The sequence below is a fragment of the Asterias rubens genome, chromosome 10 (genome assembly GCF_902459465.1).
Source record: "Asterias rubens chromosome 10, eAstRub1.3, whole genome shotgun sequence".
Lineage (NCBI taxonomy): Eukaryota > Metazoa > Echinodermata > Asteroidea > Forcipulatida > Asteriidae > Asterias > Asterias rubens.
In genome coordinates this window covers 9,145,460-9,167,380 of record NC_047071.1, presented here as the reverse complement: position 1 = coordinate 9,167,380, position 21,921 = coordinate 9,145,460, and the positions used below count along the sequence as shown (strand labels likewise).

Sequence of the window (21,921 nt, the reverse complement as noted above, 5' to 3'; positions counted from 1 at the left end):
ATTGAAACCAACGCGAGGTTAAATGGTAAACTATTCTGAAACCATTTAGTAACGCACTAGTCATCGCACACAGGGAGAATGACGAGATAAAAATCTGCTTGTATACTTTCCTGTACGTCAGAGCTCCTATTTATAAAACATGATGAGCAACAAACATTTCTTATACGTAAAGCCGACCATGCACATGTATGTGTATGTCTCTGATGTGTTATCCCCAAACCCACCATTGCAACCAAGTCCAAAATAGGAAGACCTAATTAGTGACGAAGGCAATGAGTCAGTTTCCGCAAGTTAACAATTCAATTTATCAGCCACGGGTTTGAACTGTATTGTTACTGAAAAAGTATAAGACTTATGCAACTTTAGTTGTTGTTATGCAAAACAAGTAAATGAGCATCTCACAATAGATTCACCGCCATACTTTAAGGAATGGAGACAAGGTTATATCGTACACTTGTGTGTGACTCCTAAACTAAAGACACAATAAGGAGACTGCCAAAAAAGGATTGATGGTTCAATTCGTGTTAGGTGATTCGGAGGTCGCAGGTTCAATTTCCGCTATAGGCAAATGTGTATGGCTGCAAACCCGCTTTTATTAACATTCACTCAGTTTTCCTCTTGTACTTCGTTACTTGACAGAGAGACACGTAATTATAAAAAATAAAAAAACAAATTAAAAAAGTAGTTAAACACACCCATTTCATGTTTAAATTGTATACAAATGGTTCATACTCCACGACAGTAAGCGTTGAAAGTCGTTTATATTACAAATTAAGTACCGAATGTGTCTGAATTGTCAAATGTATCGCTCCCTGAGCGTTTTATTCGTATTAGTTTTTGCAACAATGTCCTGCAATTGTGTAACCGGGTTTTCAATATTTTCTCGTGACCCAGATGGCCAATCGATCTCAAACTTCAAGAGGTTTGTCAGTTGATGTATGTGGTGTATTACATAAAGTGCCTACACTGCCAGCCACCGATTTGTTGGCAAAAACAACTATGTAATGTCCCTTTAAGCAAAGTTTGCGACTTCAATGGAGGTTCCATTCTTATAACTATTGAATTTAAATTTGTTCTCCCATCCAGTGACATTCTATTAAACAGCTACCTGAGCGGAATGTTTTCAACAGAAATTGTATTTTTACTTGTTTATAATGCACTTGTTCACCATTTTAATGTAATTTTGATATGTGTACACTTCTGAACTTTTCGTAATTATCGAGTAAAAAATAAGGTTTTTCGAAAAACTAAAAACATTCAATAGCAATTGCTGTCTTTCTGTTTTTTTTTAACACTTCTTCGTTTGCTTTACTGCTAAAGGAGTTCCAAAATGATTTAAAACAGACAAACAGAATAAAACAAACATCGCTTTAACGTTTGTTAAGTTTTTTTATTTGAGTTTTTAAAACCTGCACGTTACTTTTCTTAAAATGAAAAATACCAGGCAATTTTATATACACATTGTCAAGCAATTATGAATGACAATACAACTATTCTATACATTGATATTAACGATCATTTGTGTATTTTGTTTTTGTTTTATTCATTGCTGTCCAATGCATCAACATAGGAGCATGGTCCAATCAGGGTTTGAATCATAAAGGCCATGTCACGCAAGCGAAAAGAAGCACTTATAATTCAGCATGCATTTTTGTTTGTCTTACTACCCTACTGTACATTCAACCAAATATATTGACATTATCATGTGGATTGATGTTCACCCTGTCTGTAAATTGCCTTGATGACATGTTCTTTAAACATTCCTACGAATACCAATATGTTGTGCTGCAAAGCTCAGTGGATATATGTTTTCCGGAATATTGTTTTAAACCTTTGTCCTGCGAGACGTTTCCATCCCCTAAAAATCTTCAGTTACCTTCACCCAATATTTGCCCAACATTTACACGTTGGTATAGACTGGTGTAGCATGGTACCGGTCACAATTGGGTGAAATTGGCGCTACATAATTAATAAGGACCGGTCAACAGAGGCCGCATACGCGTGCTAGTGTCTTATGTAATAACTTGCCCCATCTCCAGAGATCACAGGTTAAAGTTCAGTGCAATGAAATGACCTAAGCCAATGACCTTAGTCAACCAGTCTTTTAAATTACAATAACATGACATTGAAAAATTTAAATAAACGGACCGAAGGTAATAAACTGTTTCACGATCTAGTCCGCTATTTTGAGAAAGCGATATTTTAGTTTTACATATACCTGGCTGTGTTCTATGTGTTCAATTCAAAAGAACAACACAATGGATTTAAGGGACCATTTTGTAGAATATAATTACATTCTACTTTAAAACAGTAATTTTTTGACAAACATTCTTTCTGAACATTCTAATAGACAAGAAAGCGCACAATCCAAAGGCAATGTACATATTTGTTGGCTTCAGTTACCATGTAATACAAATCAATCTTGTTACGGGCAAAATTCTTCTGGTTTAGCTCTATCAACCTTCATCAATGGCAATTGACAAACGTAAATAATTACCTTTTTTACAAGAGAGCATGTTTTTTTAAATGTTCGTTGATGTGCCCTCTTTTTTACAAGAACCTTCATAATTTTAAAGCAAAGTCTAATGATGAAAACATCCTTCCTCACTTGGAAATTAGTATATTTTTAAAGGTAAAAAATGTACAACAATTGTGTGAAATGTATCCGAATGAATACACTTGACTGCATGTTTTTATGTTCGTAGAAAGACAACCAATTAAACGTCTGGTCTAGTACTCTAACTAAATGTCCGCAGAGTTTTTCTGATTTATTTGGGGTCGTTGTTACGGGAGGTAGTTTTCTTAAAGAATCTAGACACGCTAAACATGATGAAACTAATCAATGCACCAACTCCGATCGCTGCAGCAAACATAACCACCGCCATGACACCCGAGCCTGGTATGCCGCTGCTTTCACTGGTCTCATTCGGCTCGTTAGGCGTCCCGACGCCCCCCTTGACTCGGCCTTCGTGATCCCCAACCTCGTTCCCAAGTACATTCGAGATGATGTTCAAGTTGTTACTCTCCTGTTCGCCAGACTCAATCGGGCTGTTGCGTACACCACCGGGGATGGCGTTGTCGTCAACAGACGTTGTCGTCTCGGCTTCTGTTGGTGTGACATTCATGATTTCATTGTCGACATTATCCCCCTCCTCCTGGTCAGTGCCAGGCTCCTCCCCTCCTTCCTGACCGACTTCATTCCCAGCCCCACCGTCCAGGTCAAAATCGTTATCGTCTAACTCCTGCCAAATCGTCGTCGTCTGAATCAGTATCGACTCCTCGTTATCGACACCGGATTCTTCGATCACAAAATCGGAATCGCCTTCACTGGATGTGCCGTAAGCCTCGGCGGTGTCGGAGCTGCTCAGAACTTCGCTTGACGGTTCAAGACTACTCGACTGCGAGAGAATATCCGAAGTCGATGAGAACTGTGACGCTTCGGACTCGCCACCACTTCCTTCCTGGTCTATGACGATTTCAGACCATCTTGGACTGAGAGCAACTCCGCCTGATACCAGCTGGGGAACTTGACTCCCAGAGCCTTCAGCTAAAGGGGCGGCCTGGAAGCATTGCAGCAACACTGTCAATGAAAACAAAGGACATAATGAAAATGGGTGTTTGTTTGAGTTCGGTACACTGCAACATTGACACCATGGTGTTGAACTACACAAATGTACTAATTTTTGAATTGTGTTTGTTGTGTATCTATATTTGAGAATAAACCATGGAGTAAATGTGTACAAACCCCGTTTTAAACGCATTGCACTCGCCCTAAACCATTTCTGTGTCAGGTTGACCACGAAAACAAGTTTAAAAGAAATGCAATTTTAACTCGGATTCTGCGTATAGTTAGATCCATTTATGGGTCAAACAATCTATAGGTCGATAATAACTCAGATCGGGTCAAGCCTCAAGGTTCCTGGAATCTCGGTTATTTGTAACACGGGCGTTTTGTACAGAGAGTAAGTGCTTGTGAGTCCAGTATTAACAACACCATCGATTATACAGTGAATAATCATCTAATATTGCGTCTGGTATGAACCCTAATAAAAACAACGTACATGGCAAACGAGTTTCTATCATCTGGGTTTAAAGGGAATGTACACTATTGGTAATTGTCAAAGACCAGTGTTTGCACTTGGTGTATCTCAACATATGCATAAAATAGCAAACCTGTGGAAATTTGAGCTCAATTGGTCATCGGAGTTGGGAGAAAATGATGAAAGAAAAAACACCATTGTTAGACTAGCTAGAAGTCGTTCATTATTTTAGTGAGAAATTACCTCTATTTCAAAATCTATGCTACTTCAGAGCGAACCGTTTCTCACAATACTATCAGCAGCTCTCCAATGCTCGTTACGAAGTCAGTTTTTAAGTTAGTATTTGTTTTAGTAATTACAAAACGTGTACCTTCCCTTTAAATCTCCCACTAAGCAAACCTGAAATTATATTTCTCACGTTTATCTTAATATCTACTTTGGTTTCCGGTCTGGGATACTAGACATCCAGAGTGTTCCTTCCAAGGGTCTACCCGCACCAAACACTTTAATGTAGGCCATCCAAAGGTTCGAGAGGAAATTAGCCGTGTGAATGGGGCCATTAAGTTTCAAAAAGCGGGATGTTGCAATTATTAATATAGTGGATCTTTCAAGCCACTTCCATTGTCAACAGTCCGGCAAAAGGATGAACCTAATTGTGATGTTGGCCTAGCTTTTAAGAAAGCAAGTTTTTGTTTTCATGGTCACCATTTTATGTTTTGCAAATTTATTTGGATTGACAAAAACGAGGGACAGATTTCTTGTATAACCCGTTCTTTATCAAGTTGTAGTTTACAAATCAAAATCGTCAACGATCGATTAAAAAAAAAAATTCATCTTAAAATAAGTCATTATCACCATAGACATCACACCTTGCTTGAAGACACTGGACACTATTGGTAATTGTCAAAAACCAGTCTTCAACAGAGGGCGGTTAGGATGTAAACCTAAGTTTGGGGTGCCCCCCCCCCCCCCGGCTTCCCGCAATAATGACCTTGTTAATAAACTGGACGGAAATAACAATGAAACATCTAATAGGTATTTCCAGGTCTTGTGTATGACCTTTTGTAGACGAATTGGAACAGTAAACAATTTAGCTGTTCTCTGCAGAGCCGAACCAAAATCTGAAAATATATAAAACTCATAAGTACCTATTCTTAATAATCTGTTTACCATATGGGGTTGAACTCAAATCAGCTTGGGATGTGATGGAGAGTCACTATTTAAAAAAAAAAAAAAAAAAAAAAAAAAACTTACTTTCAAGATTACCTTTTTAAATACAAAAACTCTCGTCAGCACTTATGTTGTAGTTGTTTATTTTGAACAGTTACCATACGGCCCTTTTCTTATTTTGGCTAGTTCATAATGGTCGTAATATCCCTAATAACTGTGTGAATTTCTGACAGGGCTTTTCTCATAATTTCTGGTCGACTAAAATGACTGGCATCTCGTGGCCAGAAGGTATCTCACTTGTCTCTTCTCTCAGACCAACCTCCACTCGCAGTATACACGCCTTGCCACATCATCCCATCCCTTCTGCATCTGCTCCCAAGGCCGACCGATACTGTGCAATACTTGCCTTCTCCCCTCCTAATGCTCAACTTCTGAAATGCCTTGAACTGTATCATGCTTCCCAACCATTGTACTAATGATTATTCCAGTTCGAAATAACTGATATGTTCATGCCTAAATTAAGACATTCTACCCCCCGCCCTCTTTTAGTGTTAACTATGCTGCCTTTGTATGATCGTGGTGGGGAATTTGGTATTGTTATCAGATTATGGCACTCTTTCAATGGTTGGTATGTGAAATACCGTTACTGCAAATAGCACACCATTGCTCTAATCTGTTCAGATTATAGACAGGAAACAAAACTTTATACAGTTTGTAATTGTATATAATTTGTAGGAGTAGGGGGATACCAAGTATTGGCTATGATAGCATCACATATTTGATAATGAAGTTGTTATTATTATAATGATATGAACAGCAGACGAACACGTCGTTTGTTATGTTGGTGTTCGGTCTCCGAACGTTGAGTGACCTTTTAGTGAACGATTTAACAAATGTTGTCTATCAGATGGAATTGTTCATCCAAGGTCACTGGAATGTTGCTAAGGTCTCCGTCATCTCCAACCTCAATATGCTATGTTATTTTCCCAGAAATACACCACTAAGGATCGATGTGCATGTACAACTGTTCAACAAACCCTAGTCCATACTTGGTCTTATTTTAAATAAACAAAACAAAGCGAAATTACGTTTATACTGAACCGAGGAGGGTGCTAGATTAAACGAAAGTTGCCAGGCGTTTGCATTTGTTGATTCGGTTATGTTACGATAGCTTAATCAAACGTAATGAATAAACAATAACATGTGAGGAACTTGTTCTAAATTTGTTGATGATGTTCTTACTAAAATCAGTTATTTATTTTATTATTACATCTTGTCTGTAGTAGAGTTCCTATACGAAATATAATGCAATTATATACGGTGTTATGACATATGCCTTATAAAAATGTTTTGTTTTTGTTTTTATAATGGGGTTCCTTTTTTGAAATGATAGGGTGAAGGAAAAACGTTACGTTGTATTTAAACACAGTGGACACTGTTGGTAATTACTCAAAATAATTATCAGCATAAACCCTCACTTAATAACGAGTAATGGGGAGAGGTTGGTTGTATAAAACATTGTGAGAAACGGCTCCCTCCGAAGTTACGTAGTTTTCAAGAAAGAATTAATTTTTCACGAATTTGATTTCGATACCTCAAGCTTAGAATTTGAGGTCTCGAAATCAAGCATCTGAAAGCACACAACTTCGTGTTTCATAGTTATCTCGCAACCTCGAAGACCAATCAAGCTCGAATTTTCACTGGTTTGTTATTTTATGCATATGTTGAGATACGCCAAGTGAGAAGACTGGTCTTTAACAATTACCAATAGGGCCAGTGTTTTTAAAGACACTGGACGCTATTGATAATTGTCGAAGACCAGTCTTCTCACTCTGTGTTTCTCAACATATTGCATAAAATAACACACTTGTGAAAACTTGAGCTCAATTATTGGTCGTCGAAGTTGCGAGATAATAATGAAAGAAAAAGAAACAACCTTGTCACCCGAATTTGTGTGCTTCGGGATGGTTGATTTCGAAACCTTGTAATCTAACTGTGAGGTATCGCAATCAAATTCGTGGAAAAAAAATTACTTCATCCTCGAAAACTACGTTACTTCAGAGGGAGCCGTTTCTCACAATGTACTATCAACAGCTCCCCGTTACTCGTTACCATGTAAGGTTTTATGCTAAAATCATTTTGAGTAACCAATAGTGTCCACTGCCTTTTAATAGTTTTTACAAGTAACACAGAGACTATGGACCTACATGTTTGTACGCACAAGTTTACTATTCTTATTCTTAACACCATGCGGGGCTTCAAACATTAAACAACACAAATATTGACAAAAAAAGGAGAAAGGGGAAAGCTAACAATGGGCTGTAGTATAGCTCACTCTGGAAGCATGTCGCCATGTTAAACTGGGGGTCGCGGGTTCAAGTCCAAATCTAGTCACTTGTTCTTTGTTCAACCCAAAATTATTTAAACGTTATTCACGTCTTGCGGTTGAGTTGGTTTATAAATAAGAACATATCGTTAATACTCTCTTCCTGAGGTCTCTGAATCATGCTCAACCATGCTCACGTGTCGCGTTTCCTTACCCAGACGTTTCCCCATTTGCGTCATTCACTTAAATTTAACCCCCATCCCCTTCTTACTCACGCTACGCCCAATGGCGCTGACTGTGAATGACTGCGTTAAGCATAGGGGATGAATCGCAAAAAAAAAAAAAAAAAAGTCAGCATTGTTGGCTAATAAACATGCCAGACTTACCCATCAAAATCACCGTCACGAGGAGAGAGGTTTGTCCACGGGAAGACATGTCGGCTCGATTCCTGTCCTATGTCTGGACCTCCCGAAGCTTTGAAAACAAAAGAGAGTTTAAGTGGGTCTCTACCACACCAAGTGCGGTTTATGGGTCGTCCACTTGAAAAAAATAGACGGTCCTTCCGCAGCTTGAAGTTGATCCAGAGCGCCTCACCGTACACGAGACCTAATCGAATTATAGTAGTCTCTTCATTATTGGGAGCGTAGTTTAGTTGCTGCTGTCGCTTGCCGGCCAGAAGAAGCCCCCCGAGTTAAGGTCCCACATCCGCTGTGTTTTGTTTTCCTGTCAGTGGATCTTGTCTTGCAGGCAGGAGTCCCCCCACAGTTTGCGTAGAATTAGAAGAGAGATGGGGTCCGTGTAGAGTTGAGCACCTACAGGGAGCCGTCACGTCTTTAAGACAAGCTTCGGGGAAGTGTTAAAGGCCAAGGAGCAAACTTATAAGAGCAGTCATCTGTTTCTGTCTTCCACCTTCACTCTCAACGGGTTAAAAGAAATATAAGAAAGAGAGGAAAAAGATAAACTTGAATGTCACATGAAGTAACCGATAGTTATGCATAGTTCACGCGTCGGTCTCCTGGTTGAAACTTCTATCGAATTTGTTCGATCACATTTGACATTTCCCCTTATCTGTTTCAAAATGATCGATTGGCATTTATTGGGCTTTGTTATGCGTCATGACAAACTGTGTCTTCACATATTTGCGGTTCACAGTTTAATGTTTAAGCTATTGAGCTATCATGTTATTACTATTTTTTGTTTTTATTAAAATGTTAATTATTGTTATGAATTTTGTGCGTATCTGTTCTTCGGTTCTTTGTTAAACAGTTTTTTAGTCAGACATTTTGGCCGTCAGGTCAGGTCAATACGCCTAGTAACAAGGGTTAATGGTTATTCGTTCGTCGCAACAACATGCGTTTCTCTTTGTGTCTCTTCAATTTTTGTTTTGTTTTTACTCAGTAGTTCATCCGCAACTCACATAATAAGTTTTTAATTCATCTGAATACATTCTTTTTTTTTTCACTCATATGTTTTTCTTTAAAAAATACATCATTTTTGGGTTTGAATTTGGGGGTTCGCTTTGTTATGTATAATGCTTCTTCTTGTTTGGTAACACTCCACATGGAGCACAATTTATTAAAACTGGTATGTTTTCAATAATAGAAACACTTATTTGTGTGGTACTTACAAATAAGTTGTTGACTGATACCTGAATGTAGTCCGAGCTACAATCGAGAACAGGTGCAAGCGGGATTGTTTATTTTTTTTTGCTCTGGTTATAATTCAGTGTACATTATAGTCGGCACACAAATACACAATGTCTTACGAATAAGTTGTGGTTCTAATAAAGGTTGCATTCTTTTATTCACGTGTTTCCAATCAAATGTTCCACGTGGGGTTAAAGGAACACGTTGCCTTAGATCGGTCGAGTTGGTCTTTGAAAAGCGTTTGTAACCGTTTGTTATAAAATGCATATGATTAGAAAGATATTTTAAAAGTAGAATATAAAGATCCACACAAGTATCGCTCGAAATTGCGTGGTTTTCCTTTTACCTCTTCGACAAACACGGTCGGCCCCTTATGGGAGTCAATTTTTTGACTCCCATTAATGGCCGACCGTGTTAGTTCGCAAAGTAACAGGAAAACCACGCAATTTCGAGGCAAAGGTGTGTGGATCATTGTATTCTACTTTTAAAACATCTTTCTAATCATATGCATTTTAAAATGAACGGTTACAAACGCTTTTCAAAGACCAACTCGACCGATCCAAGGCAACGTGTTCCTTAAACTAATTTAGTGATGTTTCAAAAAGGCGTGGTTTCTCGCTACATAGGGCGTGGTTGAGTGTCATTTAAAGTTACTGGTCATATTGTTTGCCATACGTTTGTATCGAGTGTGAACTGTATGATTTTGTTGTCGTTGTTTTTGTTGCTGCTGCTGCTGGTACTGCTGCTGCTGCCGTTGTCGTTGTTGCTGTCACTGTCATTGTCGGTGTCACTGTCACTGTCACTGTTGCTGTCACTGTCGATGTCATTGTCGCTGTCGCTGTCCATGATAATGACGTTGCTGTCACTGTCCATGTCATTGTCATTGTCATTGTCGTTGTCGTTGTCGTTGTCGTTGTCGTTGTCGCTGTCGCTGTCGTTGTCGTTGTCGTTGTCGTTGTCGTTGTCGTTGTCGTTGTCGTTGTCATTGTCGTTGTCGTTGTTTTACAACTAAGTTATTCACTTTAAAACCTATGAGGCGACTGCAAAACAAACACAATCTTTAACTCCATATAATATTTGACTGAAAGAAATTTATTGCCGAATTGTCACAGTTAATACAACGTTCCACAAATAAACTCTGTTAGCGTATTTGAAGTTATTTATTTCTGGTTCCACTTGCACTTAACTTGTTCTCTAACCAATCGGTATTATTTGTTTGTTTACTCTTTAAGAAACCACCGACAAGGACTGATTGACCAGTACTTTTGAGCTGCCGGGTCCAAAACATCAAACCTGGGTGGGTCGCAGTAGCCCCTACTTCACTCTAAAACATTCATGGTCAGTGTTGACCTGGATCCTGGTTCAATGTGGCCTGACTCAATCCGGGTCAGATTAACCTGAACCGTTTTCTTTAACTGTCTTCCAACTCGGGTTCTGCGTTATTTTGACCCCGTTTATAGATTCTGGGACAAACTAACCCAGTTCCCGCTGAACAGAACTAGGACCCGGGTCAGTGCTGACTCGGTAGTTTTTAGAGTTGTAGTTACTTTGATTTGGTTTATTGTCACACCGAATACGATCATTGGTCTACAGCCGATAATACTCCAAAATCAAGTTCGTATACTATGCAGTTCGAACTCCAACCGTATGGTCTGTAATTAAGTATGGTTTACTTATTCAGATCAGGAACAAAACAGAAAGGGTAACTTATAAATGTGTCATATGGAATTATGTAGAGATGTTCGTGTTCTTAAATACGGGGCCAATAGAAAAATTAATCTAATTTCCCCCATAAAATGATGCACAAAATCGCATGTGTATTATACAGTGTTTCTATGTGCATTGTTAAACATAGCATAACTACTTCACACTTATTTTATTATACAGTTCAAACTGATACCTTTAAATTAGTTATTTGTACAATCAAAACACTATAATGTCAAAACCGACAATATTTTGACAATTTCCTCAACGTTAACAAACACCGTCACTTAAAAAATAGCAGTGATTTTAAAAGTACGTCAATATTCACAGCGATATTTCAAAAACAATTATTCGTATTATTATTATTATTTTTTTCAGGTTGATATCACATTTTTTTCTACAAATCAATGTTAGCTTTCAAGTTTTTTACATTGTAGTCAAAGCAGTGATGTAATGATCTAAATATATTTGTCAGGGCCCAATTTCATAGAGGTGCTTAGGCAAAACAATCTGATTAAGCAAACAATTCCTTGCTTAGTAAAATCAGATTATCGGCCAAGACCCCACTCAATTGTTATGCTAAGTAAACAACAGCTAAATACCAGTCTCGAGCAATGTATATGGCATGACATTTTGGCCAGTAACGTGTGTAAAATAAGCCAGCTATTTTCGTGCTTAAGCAAATTGTTTGCTTAAGCAGCTCTATGAAATTGGCCCCAGGTCTCATCGGTTTTGAATCATTTTGAGGTGTCCTTTCACCTGATCACAAATACTCGGTGCCAGTGTGTTCTCGGTACGGCGTGGAATGAGGTGCATTCTGGCCTAGCATGCGCCCCATTCAACAACTAGCGCTTGCGCAATGGGTGTTTGCGACAAAGATATGGGTGCGTTCGTTCAGCTTCCCTAGGTCGACCCCGCAGTGCTCACTCGTGTGAGTCCCTGACAAGAGCTAATCGAACGATCACACTCGCCCTCCCGTGGTGACGGCGTGCACCTCAGGTCACCCCAAGTGGCCCACTCCACAAGCAGGGCACGGGGGGGGGGGGGGGGGGGGGCTGACCCGGGTGAGCCCCGTCAAAGCTATTCGAACGTACCGGGGCAGACCAGGGCCGACTCAGGGAAGCTACTCGAACGCATACAACTATAAGCACTTACGTCGCTTAAACGTGTGATAAAAAAGTCTCCCGCACTTTCACGGGCACCTGCGTTCTATGATACATTGACGGTGTGAAACCTGAAATTAGCTTTGAAATTGTACAAAATCAATCAAAACTTTGCTGTTTAATTATTCAATTCATATAACTTTTCTATTTTTCGTTTTAATCATTTCTTAAAATACATTTTTTTTTTTTTATCAATCCAAGGGGCTGCAGAAGTTCCTGTGTTATCTGTGTTTCCTGGTTTCCATACGAATTATTTAACTAGGTTCCAATGGCAACTTGTCATCGTGATTCCCGTGCTAAATATTTAACTATTTATTCAGTAGTTTGGTGTCAATACAGGATTGGTAAAGGTCAATTTTAAGTTAAACAAATTGACTGATAGTGAAGTTCTTAAAACAACCCTTTCCCTATGCACTTTCCTCGAGATATGAATTATTAGTCGGGAATTATTTTGAAAAACTGAGGCAAAACTGATTCCAACCAAAATCATTTAGGCCTTAATGTGTATACTATTGACAGTTACACATGGTTATAGACTTCAGTTTTCTCAGAAGAAAAAAATCAATGTCTAGTAAAATAATGTCTTCTATACCTTGTCAAGCAATGATATCGATGCACATTTCAATGTAAAATTCTGGCCCAATGCAACCGACGCCATCATCAATGATCCTAAAAATGACATTAATACGTTGGTTGTGCAGTGCACATCGTGGACGATGCATGCTGAACTTGCATTTTATTTAATGGTCTTTACTATGACTTCGGTTTTAAGTCTGGAAACTGAGGCAGCAAAGTGCGCAGTATTTACGAAGTGCTGCGGCTATTGAAAATATATCACTGTTAACTCCAGAACATTTAAGTGTAAAAAAGCGTTACCGCGGTAACGCTTCTTTGGGTGTGTGTTCCCATTTAGAGTTTCAATTCCTGCTTGGACATTCGCTCCGGATTTTTGGCGATACAACATAAACACGACCACCATTTGAAATGATATTTTCATAGGTTAGTTTCATAGGATGGAAACATTCAAAGGTTCTAACAACTAAGAGGCATAGCCTAATTTGCCTTTGACAAAGTAGTTTTTACTCCAAAAATGTCAAATTAAGTGCAAAGTGTAGCCGCATGTGACGTTGGTGAAAGAGTTTTATGTTCGTTATGAAATAAAAGGGTTCAAAAATTACTCTAAAAGTAGAATGTATGATCCACACAAGTATCACTTCAAACTGCACGGTTTTTCTTTTACGTCGCGAACTAACACGGCCGGCCATTATGGAGTCATAATTTGGGCTCGACAAAATGGCCGACCGTGTTTCTTCGCGACGTAAAAGGAAAAACCTTGCAATTTCGAGGCATGTCTTTGATGATCATTATGATCTACTTTGAAATTATCTATCTAACCATTTGCATTTCATAAAAAAAACTGTTTCAAACGCTTTTTAAAGACCAAATCGCCCGATCCAAGGCAATGTGTTCCTTTAACTCAAAATTACTTTGTAAACCCAATAGTATATTGGATGGATTGTTAATTGATACCCATAAGAACAGTCTTAAGGGTGTTGTAATAGACTACCCTTCGGCTGTTTCCAGTGGAACCGAATCTCTTTGTGTGCTCATCTCGATTGTTTCATACGTTCCTGCTTTGTTGATCAGTGGCACATTGGTACGTTTCTTTTTGATGAAGTAAACTCCAACAGCCGCTCCGGCTATCAGTGCGAGGCCCCCGACTACGCCACCGATCGCCCCGCCGGTAATCCTTCCCGATGTGTCATTCTGTCCATTGACGTGGTTGACGATACCCCCTACCGTAACACTGGGATGTGTTTCGTCGTAAACACCACTTGTACCGTGCTTGACACCTCCTTGCCCCGTCCCCCCGCCGATACCTGGCTGGTTTTGCCCGGGCAGGTTCGGGCTCTGTCCGCGTCCCGACGGAATCCTACCGTTCCCGTCAACTGGAAGACGTGTCAACCGATCTCTCGGGCTAGGAGTTGGTATTCCGACAGCGGTTCCCCGTCCAGCTGGAATACCGAAGCCTGGCCTTCCACCAGAGCTAGCAGTCCCAGTCCCTGACCCGGTAGAGCCTGATGTTCCGGTTCCAGTTCCAGTACCAGTTCCTGTACCGGAGCCGGTACCAGTGCCTGTACCCCTGCCGGTATCAGTACCAGTTCCGGTTCCAGTTCCACCGTAACCGCCTCTCCCATCAGTTCCTCCATTGCCATAGGTGCCTTCTCCGCCAACTGATCCCTCCGACCCAAAATCCACACCGGGCCCGAAAGGCCCAACTGAACCTTCTCCTGCCATAGTTCCACCTGTGCCTCCCGTGCCACCCACCCCTCCCGTCCCTCCCGTCCCTCCCGTCCCCCTACCAGCTGCTCCTCCGGCAGCTCCGGTGCCAACTCCCGAACCTCCAGTACGACCTTGCCCTCCACTACCCGTACCAGTAGCTCCCGTTCCCCCAGTTCCCCCAAAACCCCCGGTGCCTCCTGGGTAACCGGTTCCCCCGGTCCCGCTTGATGTTCCAGTGCCCCCGGTCCCACTCGAAGTTCCAGTTCCCCCAGTCCCACCTATTCCACCGGTCCCGCTTGAGGTTCCAGCTCCTCCAGTCCCACTCGAAGTTCCAGTTCCCACAGTCCCACCAGTTCCCCCGGTCCCAGTTGAGGTTCCCGTTCCCCCAGACTCGTCTGAGGTAACAGTTCCGGTCCAACCCTTTTTCCTTTTGTTCGTTTCTGACTCTTCTGAACTCTTGCTATTTTCGTCTCCTTGTTGAGGAGCAAAGGGTTGTATTTCGAACATTACAGGTGTGGGTAGTAGAGGTTTATTCATTTTAGTCACAATTGGTGATAGAGTGACAGCACTTCCGCCATTACCTCCATTGGTCGGGCTACCCGGAAGCCCGGAGTTCGGATTTCCATTACTAGTGTTCACTCCTGGGGTTCCTGCTGCTGGCCCATTCACTGGGGTTCCCGGAACGTTTGGTGATCCAGAACCAGGATTTCCAGATCCCGGAACGCTGCCTCCTGCCCCACCAGTCGGAACCCCGTTAGCCGTTCCCCCACCACTAGGATCAGTCGCGCTTGGATTTGTGTTTGTCGTATTTCCGTTCACGCCTGTACCCGACGTTCCATTCGTTGTTCCGCCACTCGGATTATTTACACCCGGATTAGTGCTAGATGTGCCTCCGCCAGGGTTTCCGTTAACTCCAGGATCCGGAACTCCAGCTGCTGTACCGCCACTTGGATTTGTGTTTGTCGTATTTCCGTTCACGCCTGTACCCGAAGTTCCATTCATTGTTCCACCACTCGGATTATTTACACCCGGATTATTGCTAGGGGTCCCCGCACCAGGGTTTCCGTTAACCCAAGGATCTGGAACTCCAGCTGCTGTTCCACCACTTGGATTTGTGTTTGTCGTATTTCCGTTCACGCCTGTACCCGACGTTCCATTCGTTTTTCCACCACTCGGATTATTTACACCCGGATTATTGCTAGAGGTTCCCCCGCCAGGGTTTCCGTTAACCCCAGGATCTGGAACTCCAGCTGCTGTTCCACCACTTGGATTTGTGTTTGTCGTATTTCCGTTCACGCCTGTACCCGACGTTCCATTCGTTGTTCCACCACTCGGATTATTTACACCCGGACTATTGCTAGAGGTTCCCCCGCCAGGGTTTCCGTTAACCCCAGGATCTGGAACTCCAGCTGCTGTTCCACCACTTGGATTTGTGTTTGTCGTATTTCCGTTCACGCCTGTACCCGAAGTTCCATTCGTTGTTCCACCCCTCGGATTATTTACACCCGGATTTTTGCTAGGGGTCCCGGCACCAGGGTTTCCGTTAACCCCAGGATCTGGAACTCCAGCTGCTGTTCCACCACTTGGATTTGTGATTGACGTTCCTGATTTAGGATTTCCGTTCACGCCTGTACCCGAAGCTCCATTCGTTGTTCCACCACTCAGATTATTTACACCCGGATTATTGCTAGAGGTCCCCGAACCAGGGCTTCCGTTAACCCCAGGATCCGGAACTCCGGCTGCTGATCCACCACTTGGATTTGTGTTTGACGTTCCTGATTTAGGGTTTCCGTTCAAGCCTGTACCAGACGCTCCATTTGTTGTTCCACCACTCGGATTATTTACACCCGGATTATTGCTAGGGGTCCCTGCACCAGGGTTTCCGTTAACCCCAGGATCTGGAACTCCAGCTGCTGTTCCACCACTTGGATTTGTGTTTGTCGTATTTCCGTTCACGCCTGTACCCGACGTTCCATTCGTTGTTCCACCACTCGGATTATTTACACCCGGATTATTGCTAGAGGTTCCCCCGCCAGGGTTTACGTTAACCCCAGGATCTGGAACTCCAGCTGCTGTTCCACCACTTGGATTTGTGTTTGTCGTATTTCCGTTCACGCCTGTACCCGACGTTCCATTCGTTGTTCCACCACTCGGATTATTTACACCCGGACTATTGCTAGAGGTTCCCCCGCCAGGGTTTCCGTTAACCCCAGGATCTGGAACTCCAGCTGCTGTTCCACCACTTGGATTTGTGTTTGTCGTATTTCCGTTCACGCCTGTACCCGAAGTTCCATTCGTTGTTCCACCACTCGGATTATTTACACCCGGATTTTTGCTAGGGGTCCCGGCACCAGGGTTTCCGTTAACCCCAGGATCTGGAACTCCAGCTGCTGTTCCACCACTTGGATTTGTGATTGACGTTCCTGATTTAGGATTTCCGTTCACGCCTGTACCCGAAGCTCCATTCGTTGTTCCACCACTCAGATTATTTACACCCGGATTATTGCTAGAGGTCCCCGAACCAGGGCTTCCGTTAACCCCAGGATCCGGAACTCCGGCTGCTGATCCACCACTTGGATTTGTGTTTGACGTTCCTGATTTAGGGTGTCCGTTCAAGCTTGTACCAGACGCTCCATTTGTTGTTCCACCACTCGGATAATTAACACCCGGATTATTAGTAGAGGTACCTGTGCCAGGGTTTCCGTTAACCCCGGGATCCGGAACTCCGGCTGCTGTTCCACCACCTGGTTGTGTGTTCGTTGTCCCCGTCCCTGTAACCCCTGAGTCCGGAGCTACTCCAACGTTTGGGGTATTTGGGTTCCCTGCTGGGATTATAGCGCCACCTTTTGACATTCCAGTGTCAGTTGCGCCATTTGTCCCCGCGTTCCCGCCTTTTTGTGTTACACCAGCACGTCCGACTGGTTCTGTATCTACCAGCGGTCCGTTTGTGACACTTGACCTCACAGTCGGCAAAATGAATGGTGTGGTCGGTTGAGCGCCACCAGCGTTACCATTAGGAAATGTTATAGTAGGACCTCTTGGTAGAAAGCCTTTCTCTGTGTTTATTATACTTCCGACCGGCACACTAAAGCTGTGAGTTCTTCCTGGTGAAGGGGTGGGTGGCCCGAGGTTGTCATTTGAGCCTGCTGTTGGGACTGTAATTAAATGAATAAAACAAAATAAATAAATAAACACGAACTAAAAAAAAGTATTGTGAAGTGACTTTCACCAATAAAACTCCCCTTTTCAAGACTTCTAAAAAAAAAAAATCACCCACATCTACCCCAAGAGACAAAATAAAAACTATCGCCAACATTAATACAACATAGCATCAAAGTAACCTGTACGACCATCCACTCGCGACACATAAGTTTATGTATAGTTAGCAAAGTATAGTTACCTTGAATTTGATAACACTATTTTGAAAAAAAAAAAATGTCCAGTACACAATCAACTTAGAAGGTCAAGATCACAGTCATGAAGTTATCACAAGTTAAAATATCATTTAGCCTTCGAGAAAGACTCTGCTAGGGTCGAAACGTGAGGCCATTAACTATTGTTTGCAAGTTAAAACACGGGCACCCCCGAACAAAGATATTGACAAAATAGGGACACTGCCAATATAGGGCTAGATAGCTCAGTTGGTAGAGCATTGGTTCGAATCCCACTATAGTCAACTCTTTGTTCAACCTCAAAAATCAAATTAAAATATCTACAAAAATACTGGGAAAAAAATACGACGACGCTTGAAAAGTAGAAAAGTAGAAACTTATATATAAAACAACAAACCTGTGAAAATTTAGGCTCAATCGGTCATCGGAGTCGGGAGAAAATAACGGGAAAACCCACGTTTGTTTCCGCGCGTTCCGCCGTGTCATGACATGTGTTTAAAAGAAATCCGTAATTCTCGCTAACGAGAATTTATATTGTTTTACCGTTTTCTCAAAAAGTAAAGCATTACATGGACTAATATTTCAAGAGAAGTCTTTCACCATTACCTTCTGTAAACCCTGTAAATGATTTGTAAATCTGTGAACTTTTTTTGTTTTTTTCTGTACCGAAAGGGTCCAATGGCTTAAAGTTCCCTCATAAAGAAAAAACTTGTGCATTGTTTCCCAACAACATACCTATCCGGGGAGTAAGAACAACCCTGCCAGTAACAGGTGTCCCATTTTCATTATGCATCAACCTAAAGTCGCCCACTCAATTAATACCTTTCACAAATTTCTACAAAAAAATCACAATCAACATTAAAAAAAGGCAACAAAAATGTATCATGTCTCTTACCAGACGCCAGACTGCAGACAAGGAACAACTTCAGCAACCAAATCGCCGCCATCTTGGGCTTTATGATTCGCCCGAGTTCTTTTTTTATACAATGTCAATGCTTAAAGTAAGAAGACATGAGCCCGTACACTGTCCCTGTCTTTAAAGCTAATTGCTAGCTTGATACAGAGGTTTGTGTTCTAAAGAAGGAACGCAAAGTATGACAACACCAAGGCACCAAGCTTGCTTCGCCTGTCTTCCGTTCTACGTTTTTTTTTTTACAGTGTAATACTTGATCGTGAGCCACAGACGCGTGATTCACAATCTATCCTTTTGAAGGTCAAGGAATGACTCGTCTTAAACTCGTGCCAGCAGTTATTTTTTTTCCCTTTGTGGAATATCCTTTTTATCTTAAGCAAGGCAAGCTTGACCCGTTAGTTTGAAATTTCGTGTATCTTGTCATATCCAGGTTTAGCAGGTGGTAATTAATTGAAACTTGGGGATTTGCTGAGCGATTGTAATTGCTTCCGACAACTGGAATGATACAGGAGTGGTGTTCTAATATGAAATGGAGAAATAGTTTGGATGTGTCGTTTTTAGCGGTGACTAATTTGTACCTCATTTATCAGGGTGTTTCCTGGCTGGAACAGTTGATGAACAAATGTTGTCTGTTTTAAAATACCATATTTAATGAATGAAACAACGAGAATATCTGCTGCATGAAACATTGTGGACAGAATTTGTAAATGCTCATCAGATTGCTAGAATGAATGGGTACAAGTATTGGAAACCTAATTTCGTCGTCAAGTTCTTGTCTACTTCTTGTTTGTTTCAACCTCGACTGGTGTAGACGAATGCCATGTAGACTTTTTGTATTTAAATGGGACAAAACAAACGGCTTTTGGATGTACATCTGCCTTAAACAGAAAAAGGATCAGAATTGACCCGAAATCCTCATCCCAGGGGCTTGACTCATTTTTGGGTCAGGCTTACCCCGAAAAGTTTTAATTTTGAATTGTGTCTATGTTTGACTCACTCTGACAAAAAATGGGTCAGGCCCCACGGGACCCGGATCCAGGTCAACTCTGTCCAGGAGTCGATTTCACCAAAACTCTTTTTCTAACTTCGGACAGGTTTAGTTTGGTAATCATAGTCGTATGTTTACACCCAAAGTTAGGAAGCCCTAACTCGAGATGGGATTAACCATAGCGTTTCGTGAAATAGGTTGCTGGAGTATTTGAGAGTGTGGAGAAAACAACTTCTACACAATATTAAAATAACTATGGTAGACCAGGGATACACTATGCTATTGTTGTGATGGGTGCCTTCTACCCCAATGGCCGCCAAGGTTTAATTATAGCATTGACCTATTGGCCGATATCTGTCTTCAAAGACAACGTGGTGTGATGGCGTCATTCCGAGCATGATCGGACAGAAGATACCAAATCAATGTCATTAGTAATCAATCAGATTATGATCGGGTCATGATGTGAGAATGACTCCCCATGAGCGTTCCAACTTAGACATCCGAACAGATGTAAAACTAATTGCGGAAACAATGAACAGGGTTTAATAATTAATGCAAACATTATTTAAGCCGAAGTTCATTGGGTGGTAAGCTGTTGCTTCGATTTTTGTTTTAGGTCCTTAAAAAACGGAGAACTTCACATGTCGTTAAAGAAACACGTTGCCTTGGATCGGTCGAGTTGGTATTTGAAAAGCGTTCTGTAACCGTTTGTTATAAAATGCATATGGTTCGAAAGATGTTGTAAAAGTAGACTACAATGATCTACACAAATATGCCTCGAAATTGCGTGGTTTTCTTTGTACCTCGTCCAATAACACGGTCGGCCATTTATGGGAGTCAACATTTTTGACTCCCATAAATGGCCGACCGTGATAGTTCGCGACGTACAAAGTAAACCGTACAGTTTTGAATGATACTTGTGTGGATCATTATATTCTTCTTTTAAAACATCTTTCTAACCATAATTATGCATCTCATAACAAACGGTTTCAAACGCTTTTTATAGACCAACTCGTCCGATCCAAGGCAACGTGTTCCTTTAAGACGAGTTGCATTTTTATTCATTGGTTGATCTATTTTTAAATAAAGTTTCATTTGTTTCATAGCTATAGTGACTACCCCCCCCCCCCTCACCCACTCATCATGCTACCCCAGCACAGCCCCATCACCAAACACACACGCGTATGACTTGAAATCAACCCAACTTCAATAGGTAACAAGTGATGCTAAATATGACATGTTTCTATTAAAGCCAGTTGACACTATTGGAAAATGTCAAAGACCAGTCTTCTCACTTTATGTATCTCAACATTATGCATACAATAACAAACCTGTGAAAATTTGAGCTCGATTGGTTGTCGGAGTTGCGAGATAACTATGAAAGAAAAAAAACACCCTTGTCGCACGAAGTTGTGTGCTTTCAGATGCTTGATTTTGGGACCTCAAATTCTAGACTTGTGGTCTCGAAATCAAATTCGTGGAAAACTACTTCACTTCAGAGGGAGCCGTTTCACACAATATTTAATACTATCAACCTCTCCCATTACTCGTAACCAAGTTAGGCTGTATGCTATTAAGTATGTTGAGTAACTACCAATAGTGTCCCTGCTTTTAAGCCGGTTTCATTTTGATTCAATGATGATCTATTTTTAAATAAAGTTAAAATATGACATGTTTCTATTAAGGCAGATACGAATTTCGCCTAAAACGCACTTAAAATTAAACATTCGATTACTCAACGACGTTGCAAGAACGCGTGAACGAAAAAACATCCTTGTTGCTGTGTGCTTGCAGATGCATGGCAAAGACTTTCACGCCCGAAGCCTTTCTAATATTCAATTATGGCGTTAAAAACTTACTTCTTTTTCTAAAATTATTTCTTCAAAAGATGTCGCTTCTAGCCATGTTTAATATTGTCAACAGCTCTCCTTTAGTCTTAACCATGCGTTTTAAATGTCGTTCATTTTTTATGAGTAATTACAAAAAAATAGACGATGAGGGCCTACCCTATTTTAATATTATTATATCACCGTTTGCCAAGGGGAGGTTGGAAGTATGTTTCGAACTAATTTCGTCAAATGTTCCTAACTTCCTGTACTCTTGGCGACCCCTTTACCCCCCCCCCCCATCCATCAACCCCACCATAATCCTTTGCAACGGCAGGTCTCTTTATTTGGCAGTGATACAGGAGTGTCTATTTATACCCAGCTTATATCAATCTCAACATGCTCCGGCGTCTTAGGATACTTTGTTTCGTTTTCTATGGCATTTAGATTGATCCGGTACAAACCTTAGA

General features: G+C 41.3%; 2 protein-coding genes across 2 annotated transcripts; both read right to left on the bottom strand.

Annotated features, from left to right (window-relative positions):
• Window positions 1-1,369: 1,369 nt before the first annotated feature.
• On the bottom strand, window positions 1,370-8,358 carry LOC117295846. Its single transcript, XM_033778621.1, has 2 exons — window positions 7,923-8,358; window positions 1,370-3,580 (listed from the first exon to the last, which is right to left on the bottom strand). Exons 1-2 carry the CDS (start codon window positions 7,969-7,971, stop codon window positions 2,769-2,771), a joined length of 861 nt encoding a protein of 286 aa, XP_033634512.1. The 5' UTR covers window positions 7,972-8,358; the 3' UTR covers window positions 1,370-2,768.
• Window positions 8,359-11,943: 3,585 nt separating this feature from the next.
• LOC117295633 (uncharacterized PE-PGRS family protein PE_PGRS54-like) lies at window positions 11,944-18,671 on the bottom strand. The gene is made up of 2 exons (XM_033778338.1): window positions 18,620-18,671; window positions 11,944-17,487 (listed from the first exon to the last, which is right to left on the bottom strand). The coding sequence occupies exons 1-2, from the start codon at window positions 18,669-18,671 to the stop codon at window positions 13,613-13,615; spliced, it is 3,927 nt and encodes a 1,308-aa protein (XP_033634229.1). The 3' UTR covers window positions 11,944-13,612.
• Between the last annotated feature and the right edge of the window lie 3,250 nt (window positions 18,672-21,921).